The 23,860-nt window shown below is 40.6% G+C and overlaps 1 protein-coding gene across 7 annotated transcripts in view; it reads left to right on the forward strand.

Moving 5' to 3' along the window:
* The first annotated feature begins 4,367 nt into the window (after window positions 1-4,367).
* LOC148029987 (agamous-like MADS-box protein AGL1) overlaps window positions 4,368-23,860 on the forward strand; it is a 139,535-nt gene continuing 120,042 nt past the window's right edge. For all 7 annotated transcript variants that reach the window (XM_087687172.1, XM_087687170.1, XM_087687173.1 and 4 more), the window contains exon 1: window positions 4,368-5,167. In XM_087687172.1, coding sequence (XP_087543298.1) covers window positions 4,410-5,167 — 758 coding nt within the window. In that variant the 5' untranslated portion in view covers window positions 4,368-4,409. The remainder of the gene's footprint in view (window positions 5,168-23,860) is intronic.

Below are 23,860 nucleotides of genomic sequence, written 5' to 3' on the forward strand. Positions count from 1 at the left end.
GCAACCTTTAAGACCCTTGTTTTGGAGTAGTACTAGGTGATCGCTATCATTCTAACTTCCTAATCCATTGTTTGAGGGGTAAGAAGGCTAATAGTGAAGTTGTCATGTTGTATTTGGAAGGAGACTATCCAATCATCCCTTTAGAGCTTGTACTCTTTGCAAGTCCAAAGCTAAGGTGGCATCTCCTTCCATGACTTTGTGAGGAGGTTGGCTATATAGAAGCTAAGCTTTTTCAAGCTAGCATAGGAGGCTCGCTCAGGCTTGAATATGGAGACATATTCATCCTACACCGCACTTTCTAGGGGCAAGAAAAACAAGAACTTATTGGGGAGAAAAGAGAGGTCATAGGTTGATGTCTTGCCCCTTACTCAAGTAGGTGATGTTAGACTTGTGGGGCTAGCATGTGGGGGCAAGGCATCCTGGCTAGTACTTGAGTGCACATATAGTAGTGCAACATGCATCGTTCTACATGGTTTCAACTTCCTAGTAGAGCTTTGTGAAGATAAGTGAAGCAAAGACCAACCAATCCCATTACTTGCAAACAATAGGAAGCGTGATTCGAGTATGAGCAAGCAACATGGCCAAGACTCTCTTAAGCATTTCCCTCGGCAAGGAAGACCATACAGTGGGAACCATAATTATGTTGTGTTTTGTATGTCATCATAATAGAGAGGTAGCCATGGAGGACATGGAGCGGGAAATTGGGCTTTTTCGGGTGAGGAGGGCACTTATGTTTCGATGATTTTCCTTCTTACTTACTCTTCATTCTTGTCTTTAGTTATGGTCGTGTAGAGCTCCTAGCTGTGCTTCATGTACCCCTAGTCGCGCTCCTTGAAGGGCCAATCAACGTTGTACTCCACATTGCAGTGCCGTGCATCCTCATACGGTGATTCGTCCTCCATATTTACAATCTCATTATCAATCCCTCTTTATATATATCTTCGACACAGAGTAGAGAGTTTTGTGAAATCAAGATCGGCAGCAAATATAATAATAGTAATAATAAATAAACAACTTATTGTAGATGGCCTGTTCTGTCTTCTTTTCTAGGTATAGATGGAGGTAGTTCCACGGAGAGAGAGAGAGAGAGAGAGAGAGAGAGAGGGAGAACGAACATGGAACTTTTTTATGAAACATGAAGACCTTTTTCCTTGGAAATTTTTAAATTTTCATTGGGATCATCACCTACATGCTTTCTTCGTCTCGTATTAACTCAATGTAAATTTTTTCTACAAGTTTAAAAAAGGGAATTGAACTAAAGCTAGCATTGGGTTAAATTTTTAGGACGTGCACCACCTTGTCACTTCAAAGCTAATAAATGGAATTTTACTTTTCTACATTCATGAACTAATCGGGCTCACATAAGACTCTCTAAGTTGTTTTGATTTGAAATAAAACATCAGTACTACACTTTCAATTTTAATAGTCACAAGGATTTTATATTTGCTAAGGATGGAGAATGGAGTTCCTCCACGGGGGCTGATTGTTACATTTGTCGGCACGAGCTTAGATTACTTGATTTTAGTCCATGTACTATAGGTTAGGTAGGATGTCATAATTTGCTTCTTGGTCAATGAGAGCTTCAAGGAGGTCCTCTTATTTTGCAATATGTTTGACCCTAAGATAAGCAAATAGTATAAATTCTTTGTGTTAACACCTTGTTTTTGTTGTGTTTTGTACTCACTCTATGAGTACTCTCATAGAATTGAGCCACTCGAACATTAATACTCCTATCATGTGTACAAATATTGTAAGTGGGATGATGTTATTAATTAGCACAAAACTTTGAGAATTATTTTGATTGTTTGTCTACAAAGGCACAACCAAGGTAATTGTGTTTGAGAGGTCACAAAGTTTTGCCACACGATAAGGAAATCTTTAAGACACTTTGGATCTAATCAATATTGTATATTGGTATAACAATGTATTTATGTGCTAATGAGTGCTACCACAATTCAAGGGCACATAGGCTATGTGGCATGCAACCCTTTGAGGTAATAATTGGAAGGATTTGACCTTTGGGTTGGCACTACCCATCTTGGTGAAGGGCCCAATCAAACATTCCCAAAGAATTTGCATTACAATTTAAAATAAAAACCCAAAAAGGGGGGGGGAAGGGGGGGGGGGGAGGGGGGGCGGCGCGGGTGGGAGATGGGCGGGGAGAATACAAAGAAAGCAATTCAAATGGGTAGAATGACAAACATTTTGAGCATCAAGAATGAGAGTAGTACACAACATAGTAACTTTCCAAAAGTTTAATAACATGTTTAAGTCTAGATATTACCTCCCATGTTATACCATGTTATCTTTCTAATGCTCCAAACCTCCATAGCTTTTGTACTTTTTCCCAATACCAACAATTAATCTTCTACTCTAGAAAATTGAGACTAAGTAAATCATACTCATGAAAGAGAGAGCACTTAAGATCAAGAATATCAATATCCTCTACCCAATATGCATGACAAGTGAGTAGTCATTACCTCACTTATTTTGGCATTTCAAAGAAGCTAAAGGGCATAGGAAAAAATTCAACAATTGTTTTCTAAACATAGGGCTCAATGGAATCAACATGAGAACCATGCTCTTTGGTGAGAAGGGGAAACTTGATGAAGAAAGCCTAAATGACTAGAATGTATAAGAGTTGTCATATGTAACTAACTATGGTGTAAAGAGTACTCATTAAAAGAAAATGCAAGCAACCTCTTTGTCCTGTCTTTAGTATAGCTACAAAGGAAAAAGCTTAGCTATTTTAAAAATACCTATGAAAAAATAACATGTGCTTGGAGCTAGGACCTACGGAGTTAAATTCTACTCTACAAGTCCATAAAGTGAAGTAAAATGTTGCATAACGAGGTGTGCTTGATTTTGTGCACACAGTAGTTCCAAGACATGTGTAAGCGGTGGGAGTACACTTAGATTGCTTGGTACTTTGTCAATTATATCTAGTTAGCTCCAAATGCACCATGGCTATTAGTGATTTAAGTTGACGTGGTTGTTGATCTCCCCCCCTCTCACTCTCTCTCTCCTTGATCACAATAGTTGCACATGGGGTCCATTAGTTCTACATCTTGTGTGTGAATGTGATATAGCTAGGTTGAACAATTGTTGCACATAGATGCAAGTTGATGAACTTGCATGTGGTTTAGCACTTAGAGCCAGCCCATGCCCAAGTTAATTTTACTTGCTCAAGTTTGCATAATCAAGTTAAATAGGGTGTAGCTAGTTTACTCGAGCAATCTTACCTTTGGGTCAAAACTTTAGGGAGTTCATGGAGGACCCTCTGAAATGGTGGTACTCCATGGACTTGTTGAAGTCCAATGACTTGGCAATCACTAACTTATAGAACTCTCTCTAACTCATCTCTCTCTCACTTCTTTACACAACTCTCTCTCACCTCGAATACTCTCTTTCTCCTTGTTGACATAGGTGGGGTCCTAGCATAGTCAAAGTACAAGTGGTCTTTGTGTTTCCACTCATGGTTTTACTCGCTTAAGTCCAAAGATTTAGAGCAAGGACATGCTTAAGTGGATCGACTCGAGAAAGTTCACTAAGTAACTAGTTCAATGCATGTGTTCGTGATGGCATGACTTGTAGGACCTTGAAGTCCCACAGTCAATGCATCTTGTGGTAGTGAGCCTGGTTGATGGAGTACCTCCATTTTATGATGTACTTCATCAACTACATGTGGTCAGTGAGATGTGGTAACTTCCCACTCTCAAGCAAGGTGTAGCCCTTAGACTGGTTACACACCAAGTGATGGACTGCTAATCCTCGGCTAGAGTGTGGGAGTCCACTTTTTGAAACTGGGCATAGAATTGGGTGCCATACCTTTACACACGAAATTGACACAATTTATAAAAAAATACAAGACAATAAACTTATACATTTTTTGATTGATTGCAAATGCCAAAAGTATACGCTTGTTCACCACTTCATAAAGTGGGCAATGTAGAGTCCCCGTCCAAAAGTGGGCGGGAGATGCACCTGGTTAGCAGGTAAACAACAAGTCATGTCTTCTCCAGTGTGTAAAGGATTACAGACGCCCAACCCTTACATAAGTGTTTTGATTGGTTAAAGATGATAAAATGAGCATCCGCCATTTGGTGTGTAACCAGCCTTAGAGTTTCTTTCAAGCACTTGTGTGAGTGCTGACACACTTTTGGCAATGCTGTATACACTTTTTGGATGTACACATGTGACATTTCTATTGGTTAAGGACATTTTCGCATGATTACAAAGGAGTTGTTTATGTCGTCAAAGTTGGGCAATACTTAGAACTGCCAGGTCCAGCCGAGAGGCTGAAAGTGGAGGCTACGTAGTCCAACTCGAGAGGGCCTTCATTTTTACACAATGCTTCTCTTTGCATTTACTGCCATCCATCATCCTTCACCATCTGATCTTTCTCCAGAATGTGTTCAATGTCCCGTCACTCCCATCCATCTTGTTGCACTTTTAGGCCGGGCTCTGTCATGCTCTCTCCTCCTGGATCCTCCTTGTATCTCTCTCTCCTTCGAAGGAAAGGAAAGCCCTGCTTCTTGCTAAGTTTTTGCCCGCTGCAGCCACGTCCGTCAATGTCCCCCTTTGGTCGGGTGCCTGAGGATGCCATGGCCGCGCCAGCCGAGCATCATGATCCACCATCGCCCGCCCCTGCCTTACCTGAGATTGAGCACCAGCAGGAGCGGCCAGCTGGGCAAGACATGGCGGACTTTTTCGAGGCTAATGCAGTGGAGGCCGAGAACGAATTAGATGAAAATGAAGACGATACAGACGAGGATAGTACATTAGCTGGAGAAGATGATGCCGGAAATCAAGGATGCCCTATTCGGGTTGACAATATGAAGCTGCAGAACGTGGAGATGGACATGGCGGCCGTGCAAAAAGAGGCGCACGAAACAGCTAAGGGGAACGGGAAAGAACCGAGTCATGATACTGATCAGGGGGGCGAGAATGCAGCGCATGAAGATACTGAAAGCCCGGCAATGCAGGCAAGTCGAGGCAAAAGACACATCAGGAGGATCGAGGACACGGCCCGCCGGCAGGTGACGTTTTGCAAGAGACGGAACGGGCTGCTGAAGAAGGCACACGAGCTGTCAGTGCTGTGCGATGCAGACATCCTCCTCATTGTCTTCTCCAGCACCGGAAAGCTCTTCGAGTTTGCGAGCTCCAGGTTGGACCCCCTCTCTCTCTCTCTCTCTCTGTGTCTCTCCTGCAGTTCCACGATCTGGCTGCTGTCTTTCTGCAAGAATGCATTTCGTTAATTGCAAGTTACTTCACTGAAATTTGTCACTTTGAAGTACGAGTCTTTATAGCGTCTCGTTTATAACATGGAAACGTTTACAAGCTACATTTTTGTATCGCTCACTAGTTAGATGTCACTGCGTTAGGTCATGGTTCTTCCTCTTCTCATTAACACGCAAATGCTTACATTATGTATACAGTATCGCTCGTGTCTAGTCTCAACAATTGTAAACACTAGCTGTTAGCATAGCCTACTAGGATTTGGTCAATATCGAGTTGCCGTGCTTTAATGGTTGGCGATTCCAGCACAATCATCCGCCAACCTTCATGCAGGCCAGTATGTTCGCAAATAACACAATCTCAACCAAGTTCGAGTTCACAAATCAAGCCTTTCGCAGCTATTTAGTGCTGGCTGCAGATCACAAGATATCACAAACGGTCGGACTTTTCTTTGGCTTGATTTTCGAACAGTTAGCAATCATACAATTGTAGGCGCATGCTTCGGACTTGGGAACTTCAAGACAATTGTTCACCTGCGAATAATAAGTCAAGCCATTTTGAACTGCTTTATCACGTAATCCCATCATCAACAGAGTACTGGAAGCGTGACCAATAACGTTTTGGAAGGGAGATCAGAAATCTTGTTTACCTAGTACACAGGCTTTGCTCGACATCAGGAGCGCAATGTTATTCACATGCCTCTCTCTTCCCCCCACCCGGTCTCACTCACAGTCTCTTACACTGTACACATACTCTAGCTTTCCACGACCAGCATTGCCGGGTCTAAAAGGAAGAGTATGTCGGAGTACAAATAGTATGCATGTTGTTATTCTTATTATCATGCTTTTTGCCACTCAACCACACTTGTGCAAATCAATAAAATAAAAGAATGTAGCCAAACCTGTGAACACGATTTAGTTTAATTTAATAGAAAATGATGTTCTCACTCTGTTTGTTGATGTATTTGCTCTCTTGTCTTTACTATTTGTTAATGCGTGTAGTATGTGCAATCATATATGTAATATCACTATATGAGCAGCAGAATCGATGCAAGTGTATTCATCAAAATTTTCCACTATAGGCATGTTGGGGCATAATTGTTGGTATATGTGTCTTTCTCTAACCTTTTATTAACTCATCCTACTTGTCATATAGAATACAAACTCATAATGCACCACACATACACGCACACATATACACACATAAATATGTATGTGTACTAGCGGAATGGTAACCCACTCCCCCTGAGTATACCATGGTGTGACTTGGCCCTTGTTCATGTGCACATGCACACACACCCACACACGACTTGGCCCTTGTTCATGTGCACATGCACACACACCCACACACACACACACACACACACTCTCTCTCTCTCTCTCTCTCACACACACACTCTCTCTCTCAATCATGAATCAATCAACCATGATTGTGATTATCTTTACTCATGCAATAGAAAAAACGATAAAGGAATGAAGAAAAGATTGCCTTGTACAGGCTAGCATAAGTTGTGATTGAAGCCATGGATAATTGCATACACACATGCATCTTAAGCCATGCAACAAAAGAGAAGATAGAGTAACGAAAGAAAGCTTACCTTGCGTGGAATGACATGCAAGGGCAATTGTCAAAGTAAGAGCATATATGAATTATTATCACCCAATTGTTACACAAACTTGATAGAGTTAGGTGAAACCTATTTTAGCCCTATGTAGAAGACATAGATACTCAAAGATCCTTCAAGAACAACAAAACCTAGTAGTATGAACCATGTTAAGTCTCTATGGATCATGCATATGCTTTAGAAGTTAAGTTCCTTTGGCAATAAGATTAACTTAACTAATTATTGTGACAATAAACTTCACTATCATCCTACATAGCAAGATGTAGGAGAAACTCAAGCATGTTGATTTCAAACATTATTTTGTTTGAGAACTCATGGAGAACTATTTTACAAATGTTGCATCTTTGCTTACTAATAAAAAATGGGCATATATATTTCTAAAATGTACACAAGTAAAGCATTATGCATCAAGTGTGGATTGAAATTTCTAATGACTTGTTGTAAAACACCGCTTCAATAATTAAGGGAGTTGTTAGAAATAGCAAACTCACTCTAGGTGTTTCTGTCTTATTTTTTGTATTGTAATCTTTTAATGGCATATGTATAAGCTTCCCAACATCTCTTTAGTTTTAGAGGGATATAGGAGTGTACTCTTTATTGCCATCTATTATAAGCTATTGTAGGTTCCATGCTTACGAAGCATACTTTCACCCATGTATAGTTCACATAATACTCACCACCAATACTAGATATATTCAAACATATATGTTGTACTTGGTTCAACATAGTATATGATTACACTTCCTCTCAAATGTTTCCATTGTTTTTCATTGCATTTCATATGCCTTTAGCTTATTGACACATAATGACACTACTTCCACTTGCTTAGGGGTACACAACATTGAGCAATGATGTAATCCCTAAGGTGTGCAATGACCTCTAATGTGGGGTTTCTACTTGAGTATTGTCATCATGTGGGGTTTCTACTTGAGTAAAAGAAACAACAAAAGACTTGAAATTGATGGTACATAGAGTGACATATATGTACTTTTATTTGATCAACATATAGGTCCTCTAACACATTAAATAATTTGTCATGAAGTAGATTATATGGTGGCTATATTAGCACCTAAGTGAACATAAGAATAAGCTTCCATTTGGATAGTGCTTGATTCATTATAGTGATGTAACTACTTTTGCAAACTTTGATATATAATTTGAAGAGATGCTTGAGAGCATTTAGTTGATTTTGAGTTAGGAATGAGATATCGTAATAAAGATACCTTGAAAACATGTGTTCGAGCACATTGTGCATAGGATTTATCGTGGTCAGAAGAGTGTCTAAGGACACACTTCTCCTTCATCTCTTCTCCCTCACCTTAGCCCTTATAAAAGGATAGCCTCCTCATTCTCCCCCCCTCCCCTCCCCCCAAACCACCACAAGCTCTCAAAGTGTTTTTTCATCTACGTCTTTGTATAGCTTTGGTTGTGGTACTAAACTCCTTAAATGTGAGAGAAAGAGTTCTAACCTATGTATCAATACTATTGCAACTCTCATACAATGATGGCAAAACTAGAATGTATCTTGTAGCCAACTCCTTAGTGATCTTTGCTATCTTAATTTTTTCCATTTGGTTGTGTAGACTCTTGATCCATATAGTAAATATCTCCACTTCTTCTTCAATCGAAACCTTTTTCCTCTCTACGTCGCGATTTTGTATGTTTTGAATCTTGCTCTAGTTTCATGTCTCATATTGAGTTTTCAATAGTTCCAAAGCTTGGCTAGTTTTGATGTGTGCTAAATCAAAGTGAGAACAACATCAAATGTATTGATAATAATGGCACATAGTGTATCTACATTTTTAAATTTCCAAGTACAACAATGAGTTGGATCAAGTGGGATTGATCCAATGCACCAATCATTCAACATTAATATTAAAAACTACTTCCAAGATCTAAGATGAGTTTAGGATGGCACAATCTTAAACTTTTAAAAGGTGTAATATGTTTCTATAAAGTTTACTTTCTACAAAGTTGATTGAATGCATTCTTAGGGTTTGCATTAGTGCAACCACAATGTTGTTTTCTTTGATAATATTACAAGGGTTGCATTACGTTCATGTATAGTATGTTTTGTACTACATTGCATTATATGTTCATATGATATGGTACCGTACAAGTTCTGTGTATTCAAATTGTCTTTTAAAATAATGTCCATTTTGAAGTGACTATTGTTGCTTTTTTCTTGAAAAAATGACATTGTTATTGTTGTTATAATGTCAAACTTGTAAGTTCTGTCTTCCTTCAAACCCTCATCTACTCTTTCACACCTCTCTCACCTCAACCCTTATCAAAGGGCATCCTCCTTCTCTCGCTTCCCTCCCCTCCCCAAATTCATTACACAAATCAGGCTCCATCTTCTTTAGTTTTCCTCTCTTGAGTTCCGTTGAAGCTTCATCACCCTACTAATCCTCTCCCTCTTTCTCTCCCTTTCCCTCACCTTCTCTTTCTCCTCTCCCTATCTCTCTCCCTCTTCCTATCTCTATCACTATGCCTCTTCCTCTTCCTCTCCCTCCTCCTTTCCTTCTCTCTATCTCTATCCCTTTCCTCGACCTTCTCTTTCTCTCCTTTCCCTCTCCCTATTACTCTCCCTCTCTCTCCTCTCTCTCTCTTCCCCTCTCTCTCTCTCTCTCTCACTTTTAAGTTTCATCCATACATATTACTATCAAAAGTCGATGTAGTAATGGAAGCACAAATAGATGTTGAAAGAAAATGTTGAATGCAAGGTATAAGAGAAAAACAAAGAACTTAAGACAGAGGAAGAGGCTAGAGAGAGAGAGAGAGAGAGAGAGAGAGAGAGAGAGAGAGAAGAAAGTAGAAAGAAAGTTATATTAACATCTACAACAGGCCAAGTTGGCCTATGAGACCAAAATGTGGCATACAAAATGTTTGGGAGATTTCAAAAGTGTAGTGAAGCTAACGTTTATGCTATGTTGAACTAAATTGAGTAGGTACAAAATGATATCTAGACTAGATACAATCTAGAGGTACTCCCAGTGCGGTGTGGAACTACTCCTGGAGTGTTCATCCTAGGATGTATCAAGATTGTGGGAGAGAAGGAAGGAGTCTCACTTATAGCTTTCTTGCTTGCACAATGGGGGAATACACACAAAGGTGGAGGCTAAAAACAGTTTTTCTCTTCTTAGTTGTGTAAGCCAAAAGAACTCAACTACATAGAAATAGAAGAACCCTATATATGGGTCTCAAATCAAACTCAACTAACTAAGGTAGCATACTAACTGAGCCACGAACTAGAGTAGATAATGATAGCTATCATCTAGCTATTATTCATAGGCGATGTACCAACCACATCTGCAAGTGACAAGTCGATGACATAAATGGACAATGGTCACCTTGGCATATCACGAGTGGAGCTCGATATCTCAACACTCCCCCTCGAGCTCAATCCCAATTCCTGCACACCAAGCAAGTCTCTGAACTTGCGTATCTTCTCTGCGCCTAATGCCTTCGTAAATATGTCAGCTACCTGATCCTCTGTGCTAACATAAACTAGATCAATAAGACCTAGTAAAACCCTCTCTCGCACATAGTGATAATGCATCTCAATGTGCTTTGTTCTAGCATGATAGACTGGGTTATTTGCCAAGTGTATACTGCTCATGTTGTCACAATAAATGACAACTAGCCCATTTGTAGGCTGATGCATATCATAAAGTATCTTATGCAACCAAGCTACCTCACATGCAGCCATTGCCGCACCCCTGTACTCAGCCTCTGTGCTCGACAAGGCAACTGTAGACTATTTCTTGCTGCTTCAAGTGATTGCAGCATTCCCAAAAGAGAACACATATCCACTGGTAGATCGTCTATCAGAAATACTACCAGCCCAATCAGCATCAGTGTATCCATGCAACTGTATCTGAACCCCAATCTTATAAAGTAGTCCATACTGCAATGTGGACTTCACATACCTGAGTATGCATCTAGCCGCATCCAAATGTGGTTTCCTTGGAGCCTACATAAATTGACTTATCAATCCAACAGCATAGCTCAAATCTGGTCTTGTAATAGTCATATAAATCAAACTTCCTACTATGCACCTGTACATAGTAGGGTCTTTCAGAAGCTCACCTGCATCTGCGCTCAGCTTCACATTCTGCTCCAAAGGAACTGAAATAGGCTTACAGCCTGTCATCCCATATTTAGACAGCATGTCTAATTCATACTGCCTCTGCAAGAGCCGTATCCCACTTGGTGATCTAATCACCTCAATGCCCAAGAAATAACGCAGCTATTCCAAATCCTTCATCTCAAACTTCTGCTTCAATAGCATTTTCATATGAAGGATATCTTCACCACTATCACCTGTGATAATCAAATCATCAACATAAATAACAAGCAGCATAATACCTTTCTCTGTTTTTCTCACATAAAGTGAGAAATCTGCCTTGGAAATCTAAAAGCCAATAGTGACAAGATACTGTCCTATCTTGTCAGACCATGCTCTAGGTGCTTGCTTTAAGCCATACAAGGCTTTCTTCAACCTGCAAACAAACTCAGAATGAACAGCATGCACATAACCTGGTGGCTGCTCCATATAGACCTCTTCTTGCAAATCACCATGCAAGAAGGCATTCTTTACATCCATCTGATGTAAAGACCATCCCTTTGATGCAGCCATAGCAATGACTGCTCTTATGGTTGCCATCCTTGTAACCAGACTGAATATTTTTTCATAATCAATGCCATATGTTTGTGCATACCCCTTGACTGCTAATCTTGCCTTGTATCTATTCACAAAACCATCTGCATTATATTTCACCTTATAAACCCACTTACAACCAATTGCATTCTTATCTTTAGGCAAAGGTACCAATTCCCATGTAGCATTTGCTTCCAAGGCATCCATTTCTTTATCCATGGCTTTCTCCCATTTTTCTTTTTCCATGGCTTGCTCAAAAGAAGTGGTTTCTGGTTCATGTATCACTTAGACCATATATGCATAGTGAATGGCTGTAAATCCATCATATTTAGCCTATCTATAGGATACCTAGCTCTAGTAGACCTGCGCAAAGTAGGTTCACTCCCAGGTGCTCTCAAAACATCCCTGGTCTTCCTTACTCCAGGTGTAACAATAGAAGGAATACCCAACTCATCATCAATGCTCTGTTTTGAGCTACTGGATTCACCATCCACATAAGAGTGACCTGCATTCAAATCAAACATGGGCTGATCTACCTTCTCTTTTCCTTTTCGTGATACATGCATACCACTATCTGCATTGCTTTGAGAAGATTCTCCTCATCTCAATTTGCCTGTCCATGGTGAAGAATGTGAACCACTGCTAGAGGACGCTCCAGGTCCACTAATATCTTGTGATTGCTGCTGTGAATTCTGTGCAACATTATCATTTTGTGCATCTACATTATCAATCACATTTACTGGTTTATACCAGCTACTCATCTCATCAAAAATAATATCTCTGCTCACTGTAAACTTACGAGTAGAAGGGTTATAGCATCTATATCATTTCTGCTGCAAAGAGTAACCAATAAAGATGCACTTCTTAGCTTTTGGATCCAACTTGGATCTCAACTCATCTGGCACATGAACATAGGCAATGCAACAAAAAATTTTCAAATGAGAAATATGTGGTTTCCTATCAGTATACCTCTCCTCTAGAGTCATCCCATGTATTGTTGCAGTGGGAGTCCTATTCATTATGTAGACTGCTGTAGCAACTACCTCAGCCCAATAAAAATCTGGCAAGTCTTTTTTATTGAGCATGGCACAAGATACCTCTCCAATATGCATGTTTTTCCTTTCTGTAATTCCATTTTGTTGTGGGGTATGACTGCATGAATATTACTGCTTTATATCATGCTCCTGCAGGAACCTTGCAAACTCATTTGAGAGGTACTCTCCCTCTCCATCTGACCTTAGGCATTTTATTTGCAGGCCTGTTTCTTTTTCAACCATAGCTTTAAGAGTTTTGAAATGCCCAAAAACTTCACTTTTCTTTTTCATAAAATACACCCAAACTTTTCTGCTATAGTCATCAATAAAAGTGAAAAAATAATGATAGCCTCCAAGAGATTCAGCTTTACTAATCCACACATCAAAGTGGATTAATTCCAATGACTTCTTACTCTCTTGAACATGTCTAGGAAATGGTTTTCTTGCCTGTTTTCCAAACTGACAGTCTTCACATACCTTATACATTTTTGTAACCTTGAATTTAGGCAATCCTGCAACAAGATTTTGGGCTTGTATTGATTTAAGTCGCTGTACATTAACATGACCAATGCATTTATGCCAGATATCAATATCTGCAACTACACCGGTCCCATGTGCAAACATTGCTGCACTCAGTTCAGGCATGTATGCATCCAACGTAAACATTCTGTCCTTCTTCTTTCCTTTTGCTCTCAAGCGACCTTTATTTTTCATATCCTCAACAAAGCATCCATGAGGATTAAATCTGACCTACAAGCCCTGCTCAACCATTTGACCAACAGAAACTAGGTTCTTGGTGATATTCGGGATATGAAATACATCCGACACGTATTTCTTTTTTCCATCTCGCATAGACAAATGAATTTTTCCAATCTGCACAATAGGATGTGCAGTATCATCACCAGTCTCCACAAATCCTGGTTTTTTCATTTTCCTTACATCCTGCATCCATTCTGCATGACCTGTCATGTGGTTTGATGTACCTGAGTCAACATACCACACATCATTGCTTTCTTCTACACTTGTCACAGAATTGGTCAGGATGATGTCATTCTGCTTTTTATAGCAGTCTTTAGCCATATGACCCATTTTACCACAGTAGTAGCATTCAACATTGTTGTTTGCATTTTGGCCTCTTTGCCATCCACCATGACCTTTTTGGCTCCCCTGCCTCTAGAGTTACCGCGTCCTCCTCCATAGGACTGGTTTTCTTGAGTTTGCTGTATATTCTGATTTCTACCACGGCCTCCAGATTGGCCTCATCTACCTCTGCCTCATAGGACTGGTTTTCTTGAGTTTGCTGCATATTCTGATTTCTACCACGGCCTCCAGATCGACCTCCTCTACCTCTGCCTCTACCTCTTCCAGCATTTGAGTAGAAGACAACTTCTTTTAAAGTTCCTCCTGAAGAAGATGCACTACCATTTCTCTGCTCCTCAGAAATTAGAAGAGCAATCAACTCCTCAAAATCAGAAAATCTTTCATGGACGGAAATGGATGTTCGGAATTGTGCATAATTCTTTCCTAGACCATTAAAGGTCACAGAAACTAAATCATCATCTTCCACTGGTGATCCAATGGAATCAAGTGCATCTGCAATCTTCTTCACCTTCATGTGGTAGTCATTGATGCTCATATATTCTCTTTGCACATCGTGTAACTCTTGCTTGAACTGCATTTTTGTGGCTTGCGTATTTATGCTATACATTTTTGACAAAGTACCCCATGCCTCCTTTGGCGTACTTGCATCTTGAATATGCACAATCATAGAGTCTAAAATGCTGATAGACAACCAGTACATAACTTTCCTGCCTCTCTCATGCCATGCTTTAAATGCCTGCATTTTTTGTTGTGATTGGGAACACTAGGAATAATTGGTTCTTCTTCATTTCTTGCAACGAATTCCCAATATCCTTTTCCCATAAGGAAATTCATCATTCTAAACTTCCATGCTTGGAAGTTGTTCTTGTCAAGCTTTTCAGTCACAATCTGTGAAAGAGAATTAGATGCCATTACAGAACACTGCAAAAAATTCTGTCACTGCAAAGAACACAACTTCAGCCTCACAAGGGCAAATCTGCAAAACTGACGAAAGTGGTATTTGACCACATAGTCACTTCCTAGTGACAATTTTGTATCAACATGCAACAGGGATGATTCTGTAACTCCCAATGTCTCTGCGCACAGGCATACAATGCAATTTCTACAATAACTTTTCACCGACCTGTAGAACAGTGGTCGCACAGCATAAAATTGGGCCTTTTCCTGAGTGCATGTAGAAAACTTCCGCCTCCAAAACAGGCCCCGAAATGGCCTCAAATCAAAACAGGCCCCGCAGCATATACTGTCCTCTTGCTACACCGCGAAGGGCATCTCAATCTGAGACAATGCACTCCTGCACTTTCCAGATGTGCTAGCTGCAGAGACTTGCTCCCAAACAGAAAAATGAAAGCAATACTGGTCCTCTTACCAGAACCCCGCGTGAGCCTCGCTCATGGGACAGTGTCAAAGGCCTTGTGAAAGTCCACAAAGCAGCAGTACACCCATCTTCCATGTGCTCTACCCTCCTCTATGATGGCTCTCAGTGTGAGGATATGGTCAAGGGTGCAGAACCCCCTCCTAAACCCTACTTGTCCTGCCGCCCGATGTTGGTGTTGCTCTGCCCACTTGCTTAGCTCGTGGTCTAGTATGGATCCATAGAGCTTGGCTAGTACACGACCAACCATGACTGTTCAATAGTTCGTGGGAACCATGGGGTGTCCGGCCTTCAGGATAGGTATTATGGTGCTAACTGACCAGCTGGCAGGGAGGCCTTCGCATAGGGCTCTATTGAACATGTGTGCTAGGAGAAGTGCTAGTATGTCCTTGGCATGGGTCAAATGCTCTGCTACCAAGCCTTCGTGGTCTTGGGCACGTCCATTTTGGAGTCTATCAATGGCGTCCCGAACCCGCCCCACGCTGAAGAATGTGGATGATCTGAGTCTACTCCTTGGGGGCCGGAGTAGCTGGGGCTGCTTGGGTACTTGGTATAGTGAGGTTGCATATGCGTGCCAAGTGTCTGGGGAGGTGATGGGCGTCTGGGCTCGGGGTTCCTGAAATGCCTTCCATGACTCTTTGCTCTCTTGTCCTAAGAATAGCTGGTAGAATTCGTGTTTCACTTTGGAGAGATAGGCTAGTTTCTTCCGTTGCACTAGATGACGGAAGATCAAGCGTGCCTATTTATGCATGTGTACTCCTGGTGCTTCGTCCTGTTGAAGATGGAGCCGGGTTTCCCTTCACTCTACGTCGTACCAGCTATTCTGTGGGACATTCTTGTTCGGAGGGGTGGAGTGGGGGGATGTGTGGGGGAAGTATTCGGCAGCCGAGGTGTGTAGTGTGCCCGCCAACTGTGCTGTGATCTCCTCCAAGGGTGCGTGGGGGTTCATTTCCTACAGGCTTCAATAGAGATGGTCGGAGTATGTGCTCGCAGTTAGCCTGGTAAAGTGGTACCTGGGGAATCTTGGGGGGTTGCTTGCTGGGGGGGTTAGGTCATACTTGCAAGTTATGTCAAATTGTTGGTAGGCATGGTCAGCAGCCACTGTGAGTGGGCGAGGTGATATTTTAAAGGACTGGATGTCGGGGATAAGTGATAGAGGGCCGAGGATAAAGTCCACTGTGCTTGCTCCTAGTTTCTGTGTGGGTGCTCCATGTGCCCCCCATCCGATGCAATTGGCCACGTGCTTGTGTGGGAAGCATGTGAGGGCATCAGACCCGGGCCATCTATCGAGATCGTTGAGGATGGCTAGTCCGTGTGCCCGCCCCCCCCCCAACTCCAATAGGTGTTCACCATATTCAGTGCATTTAGCTGTGTCTTGTGATGCCCGGTTGAGTCCTATCTCCTCCGGTGCGAGCTCTTTGTACATGTGGTCTTCGCTCTCGAAGAGAGAGAGAGAGAGAGAGAGAGAGAGAGAGAGAGAGAGAGAGAGAGAGAGAAGAAAAAAATAGAATGGAGTACGAAAAAAAGAAAGTTGTAGGCTTCAAGGAGAGTGGTCAAAAAGTGCTTATTTTTTTGTACTAAATCGTACATATATGTATCTTATGTATCATATTGCACGGATCAATCCATACTACATATGGAGACAACCTTGCATAGAAGAACATTGCAAAGAAGAGAACTCAAAAGAATAATCGAGAAATAGAATACATATATCAAATGTGAGAATGTCATATATAGCTATGTAGGCAAAGGCACCAACTCCCTCTCGCCAAAAGAACTTGTAGGTGATGAATAATTAACTCAGGAGGGAGCTTGTAATAAATAGGGAAAAACAATGCCATAAATAGTAGTAGGTTGGCCAACATTTAATGCTTGATGGTTAGTAATAAAACCCAAAATAAGCATTAATATGACTATAGAAAAATAGCTAGATACCTAGTGGTGCCCGATGAGTTGACTAGACTGCTAACATCTTCTCTAAGATCATGGGTGATCTTTTACAATAAAATAATATAGTGATAATGACTCATCATAGTCAATACAACAAAGAACACCAAAATAGGACCATGGATATCCAACCATATTGTCAAAAACGCCTCTGAACATACACCACCATGGATTCCATGCCTTCCAAGACTGCCAAAGTGACTCCTCAGGTGAGCTTGGACTAGGAGCAAATAATGCTCTCTTTCAAGGAATAGCCCACTCAATTCAATCCCAACTCTAGGATTTGAACTTGCCATACTTCATTCAATGCATCAGGGAAGTCTTTCTCTAGAACTCGTGCACTTGTGTATTTGTATACATGAGACTCACCTATCTCATCTCACCACCCTCTCATACTCTCTCTTTGGCATTTGAGAGTCATGAGGAATGACCACATTGCTTGCACTAGAAAGTAGAAGGAGAAGGGGCTGCTATGCCCTTCCTTCAATTTGAAGAAAATGTTCATGTCTATGCCTTGACCTTGGCCTTGGCCAAATGATTGGTGTTTGTGGAGGATTCTATATCTTAGTACTTCTTCTTCTTCTTCTCCTTTTGCTTCCTCAAGGTTGCTAACTCTTCATAATTCTTACGCAAATGGCCCTTCTTACCACAATGATAGTATTGGGTCTTTGATTTTCTCTTCTTGTCACTTCTCTTTGAAGGTGTAAGGGCCTCACTACAATCACCAGAATGCAATGGAGCATCACTAGCTGACATCACTTCTAGCTTTTGGATATAAAGGTTTCTTTAATAGCATGATTTGAGGGACTTGAACAAGAAATATAATTTCGAGAAGTCTTTCATTAGTTGGAATATCAAGAGGAGCCCTTGTTCTTAAAGGTCATGGTAAATGCCTTGTGATGCTTTTTTTTTTGTTCTAGTGCTGCATTTTCTTCTTCTCCTTCTTTTCAACTCTCTTAAACTGTCTTCACGAGGAATACTTTTTGGACTTTCTTGCTACTGAAGCAAAATTTGTCCTTGTTGCCAGCTCTATGATAAGAGTCACACAAATTGGTTCATTATGGACTACCTTGTTTTTCCCTTGAATTTAGATTTGTTGTAGAGGGCTTTATACTTAGGTGTTGTATTGACTACTTGCTTGAAATTCAACATTTTCTCTTCCTCTAGAAGAGAGGCTTCAACCTCAACTAGCCCAATAGAGGGCATATTGTGATAAGGCTAGTGACCAGATGGTCATACTTCGCAAGAGTTGATCATGATTTCATTTCTAATCTGAAAAATTCAATAGGCAATCCAAACTTGCAGCTTTTGGATTGAGCTCCAAAGAGTTTGCTGAGTTGGTCCCAAGTATCCGTTGTAGTTTCACATCCATGTACATGATGGATATAGGTATCATCCAGCCCTGATTTGATGATGGTTTGAGCTTTGTCGTCTCCAACTTTCCATGGAGTTACTTGAATTGCTTCCATGGCTTTTCTTTGCCATTGGTAATATTCCATAATCCTTTCTTCATGCCAAGTGTGGAATGTATATCCCTTGAACTTGGTAGTTCCTCCTCCTCCATTGGAAGACACAGTTGATGATGAAGAAGATTGGCTTGACTTATAGTAGCACCAATGTTATTGCAATTTTAGTAATATAGATGATTATAGAATAGCTCCTTAGTGAATAAAATTTAATGAATTAGCAAGAGGAGTAGGCAGCTCTTTATGGAATGAGAGAAGAGAAATGAGAAGTGTGCCGAAGTAATGTGACCCAAGAGTATTCAAGACACTACCTGAGACAAAAGTCAGAATGTTTTGAGGCAATAATTTAGCAGTTTTGAGGAGCATCCATGGCAATTGTGTGAGTAGCCTCCAGTATTTATGATAGCCTGTTGAGCAGGCATTCAGCACTGGTACTAGAGGATGCATCAGTACGGAGGTCATGTTCTACTTAAACTCCTTAGTAGCATACGTGGCAGAGACGAGTAGCCATCGGTGGAGCAGCCATTGTTGTGGAGAGAGCAGCCGATAGTCGTGAGTAGGAGCAGAAAAGAAAAACGGAAGACCTGTGCAGCTTCCTAGCCTGATTGATGGAATCCTCACGATTAACTTGCTCCAGCGACTCTATATTCCAAATTTCCCGTTTCTTCTCTAGAAGATTAGTAGGACTTATTCAGCCAGCGATGCCACATCAAGAACTCACTATTCTAGAAATCCAAATGAACTCTTTTGATTATTTCTTACCTTGGAGGTGAGGAAACTCACCGTCCCAAAGCTCAACGACAAGTGTAGCAAGGGATTCACGATTCTTTATATACAAAAAGTTTATACATGGAGTCACTGTTTAATAGGAGTGGTACCTCAAATCCCTAGAGTAAAGAGTGGTCTTCTTCCCCTTCACATGTTTTAGGGTCTTCAATCTTTCCTCGACCTCATTGCTTGATGGAGAGGTGGCTCAGCCTTCCTTTCCTATTATTGTAGTAAGGTTTTGGGGGGGGGGGGGGATATGTGTTCACTCTAGGGTAAAGGGGCCAATAGATTGTCATCTAACAATCCCCCATTATATATATATATATATATTAAAGTAAGTTGTATGAATGTTTTTTAAATAGTCAAACTATTTATATTATATAGAGCTCAAAGAAAAAATATTGGGATATTTTGATATTTTTATCAAGTAGCCTTAGTTACAAACGAAAGGTTCATAAAAGAGGGGCAGTGAGGGGCCAATAGAGTGACACTTGAGGATGCATTGCTTTAAGGTTTTACGAAATCTAAAATATAAAAAATTTTACATGGCTCAATTGTTTGAGCTCATTTGTAATTTTAAAAAGTTCATATTATATTATTAAGTGACTAAAAAAGCCACATCTTTCTTGTAAAATTGTCACTCAATTGAGGTGGGGTGTGTTTTCCTTTTGAAAGGCGCTACTTTATTGGCCCCTTTACCTTAGGGCTTCCCTATGTGCCACACAGCAATGGAAGAACGCACGCATGCATAGTCAAGCCTACTCTCAATTTCATGGTGGCCTGGCTACCAAATGGTCCTATGCCTAAAGAAGTTGGTGCCTTCCATTCATTGCCCCGTGTGCATGAAGGGGGGAGATGGACACAACTAAGCCACTATAAAGGGAAAGGTAGGGCCCCAGAGGAATGCAAATGTGCATAACCTCTATTAGACCTCGAACTGAGAGAGTGAGTATATCAAAAAGTCAAAAAGTCTCCCTCGAACTAAGAGACTAAGTGCGATGCCATAAAGTCAGATTCATAGAGACAAAGTTTCTTTTGGATGACAGGATCGTGGGCTTGTTAACAGCGATGCCACATCGATAACCTGTCAACCAAGGTAGCATAAATTCCAACCAACAATGAAGTGTTTGCATCCAAACTAAGGCTCAATAGCTCTCAAATAACATATCGAGGCATAAGTCATGATGACCAAGCATCAATACATCCAACAAGACACCTGAATGCCAACAAAGAGTACTATGCATAAGCCGTCCGTGATAAAATCTTGCTGCCCAAACAATGTACAACAATAAATCCCTGCATAAATCGAGCTATAGAAGCTCAAACCAAGTTTCAAAGCATCTCAAAACATTGGGCAAACATCCCCAAAGCATTTGGGCATCAAATATTAAGCCTTGGGAGTATCACATAAGCTAAAAGTATGACATTTTCTTGTTGTAAATCAACTCAGATCTGTTTAAAAAAAATTTGTGATGAGAACTTGGCAGTTGGACATCATCATTGTGTCTGAAGCATGCCAAAACCCCCAGTTAGACTCTTACCTTGCCTAAATCAGGTCCTAGATACCTGAGATATGAGAAAAAATAGGATTTTTGAGCCAGATTTTGAAAAAGATGTAAAAAACGTGAGCTGCTACTGTAGGGCATGCTGGTTATGCTGAGGATAAGGGGGCAAATGGGGGCATACAAGGTGCCCAATGAAGCCAAAGAACACCTATAAAGAGCCTATGAGGGCCAGGGAGAGGTGGAAGATGAAATCTTACCTCGGGGGGAAGAAGCCATGGTTGGCATTGAAGCTCCAAGCTCTAGGTCTTCAATCCGGGCTGAAGTAATACCGGGCCAAGCTCCACGATCAAGCTCTGATCAAAATCTCTGATATCAGTTGAAGGAGATGCAATGGTAGTAGAGAAGAAGAAGAGAAAGATGCAGCAGGAGAGAAGAGCACACACAATGTAGGTGTTGTTCAACTGAACTGACAGCCTTATTGTACTATCATATTATATATGAATAAAGAATGGGCGGTCACAATGTACATGGGTAGGCCTACAGACCTTTTACCCTAACAGATGGTGCATCAAGGGAGTATTTAAAGGGGGGTAACTTGTCCATGTTAAAGCCATGCAGCTCAAACAAGGCCGAATTTGTGCATACCAACATGAAGTTTCACCCTCTCTGGCAAGCTGCGTGGAGGACTCAAGGGCCAACCATGCATATCTGTGTCTAGGTAAATCCCATAGGCTACGTATGTATGCGACCGATCGGGTGAGGGTTTCTACCACAATCGGTGTAGCCGCTAGCTCAGCTCTGATGATCTCGTGTGGCAGTGAGGTCTTACATCTGATCATCGTGGATATCATGGACACTAGGAGTTTCTCCATTGATCTCCATATGTCATAAAGGCACCCTAATCTACTATGGTGGCCAAGAGTGGGCTTCCATATCTATACTCCATAGAGTAGTGTCAATGTGACTAGTGTATCGAAGAGCCATAGCTTAGTGTGGGGTTCTTGGAATTGTACATGTGAGCACATCCTCTCCTAACCACCTAGTGATGTGTATCCGCGAGTCAGTCTAGTGTCTGCTACCTCTCGCATAGAAAAGGTAGAGAGAGAGAGAGAGAGAGAGAGAGAGAGAGAGAGAGAGAGAGAGAGAGAGAGAGAGAGAGAGAGAGAGAGAGAGAGAGAGAGAGAGAGATGAGCACCTCTACCTCTTGTTGCCCAAAACAATCTTTGCAATAAAACAACAATAACAGTGAGAAACAACATCAAACCCTATTGAAAAAATAGCAAATAAGAGAAAATGCAAAGAGACATGGGCATTTGTGTTTTGCCCAAAATCTGGAGTTACATGGAGAATAAAATGCAGAGGTAAGCAAAACACTCAAAACCCCTAATTACTCTCACCAGGGAGCTTCAATGGAGATGAAAATTCACTAGCATAGAGAAAAGAGGGAAAGTGGTTTGTTGCTCAACTTTTGGGTCAAATTGATTTCGTGAGAGGAAAAAAAATCCAAATTAAAAATTCTCCCAAAAAAGGGGGAAAAATATAAGGTGAGAGAAACTCAAATTTTGTGTACTATTCATTCTCCCCTTACAAAGTATGTGGAATTTTCATCTCCTATTGGGGTACAAGTGGTTCATGGCTCTTTAAAGGGATGCTTAGATCTAGTGAAAAAGATTAACAAGATTCAACAATTATATCAACTATAGCACGTCAACGAGAGAACAAGTATAAATTCTAGACATGTATGCAAAGTGAAACATGTGAGATGCCTTCAATGCAAAACAATTGATCCTCTTAAGGGGCATACAAATAATGAAGACTTATTATCTTCCACTTTTTAGCTCAATGGACTCTCGATAGGCTGTTTTGGAGATGGATGGTTTGTCATGTATAGATTTGTAGATCTATCCAAATGCATAGCCATGATCATCGCTACATGTCAATTATATACTATCCATCTAGAGGGTTTAAAACAACTAGATGAATAAATATCTTCTCCATAATCTCAAATATACTAGTCTCTTAGTGTGAGTAATTGTCCAAGCCTTGGGTCACGTAATACCTCGATGAAAAAATCTCTCCCAATTAGATTGCCTCCTCTTCTACAATTTCCTATTGCACCAATGAAAATCATACTCAAAGGTCTGGGGTTCTTATCTTTGTTAAGTTTCATTTCACTTATTACTTTACCTATCTTTAATAATTACTTTGTCACATTTGAGATGCATTCTCTCTAATCCTAGAGCAGTCCTCTAGTTGTCAACCAAAACCCTAATATTCCTTTGCATCACTATCCAATCTCCCCTCAAAAAAGGATGGGCTTAGTTCAACATAAGAGTTCTACTTGTATTTCAAAGGAGAAACATAGGATGGTAACCCTAACAATAGTCTAACACGAACCTAAGAATGGTCACTTTGTAACCAATCAAAACTAAGAGTGGGCTTACACTATATGTGGTTCATAGTGAGTGGAGCTTTCTTTTAGGCTTGTATGATTGTTAGAATCAGTACTCAATCACACTCCATTCTCCTAAAATGGTATTAACTTTCGATCTATCTAGCTAGAGAGAGGGTCACGTTCTTACAACTCTATCTAGTGGAGAGAAGTTGCTAGAATAAACACTTTAGAACAGAATAATAACTTAATGAAAAGTTATAACAAAACCATCACTTTCATAAAAGTGGTAAAAAATCATCTTACCTATTATGGGACCTTCAATCTCATAAGGTTAGCCCATACATAGTAGTCATGATTCTTTTCTCCTTTCCTTTATTTTTGATTATTCAATGTTCATGATAGTTTGACTCTATCATTTCTTGTTGGTGGCTAATGTGTCCAAGGAAAATGGATGTTTGCTCAAGAGATTATTTATTTACATATAATACTTGTGCATTTCATCAAAATCGCATGAAAAAAGTGCTAGCATTATAGTGAAGCTCCACATCAACCTCTCATTCCAATAGTTTGACTATAAAATATGCGATGTAAGCTACAACATTGATCATTAAAAGGTTGCCAAGTTCTGGGCAAGTAGTAAGATCTACTCTCTTTTCTATGATAATCTTATCTAGAAGAGGATGATTGAATAATTGAAGAATATGGGAAGCTTATATAGTGCTACAATCCCTTTCAAAGACCTTG

This window comes from Lygodium microphyllum, chromosome 10 (assembly GCF_053477565.2).
Source record: "Lygodium microphyllum isolate KBCC chromosome 10, Lygodium_microphyllum_v1.1.10, whole genome shotgun sequence".
In the NCBI taxonomy this organism is placed as follows: Eukaryota; Viridiplantae; Streptophyta; class Polypodiopsida; order Schizaeales; family Lygodiaceae; genus Lygodium; species Lygodium microphyllum.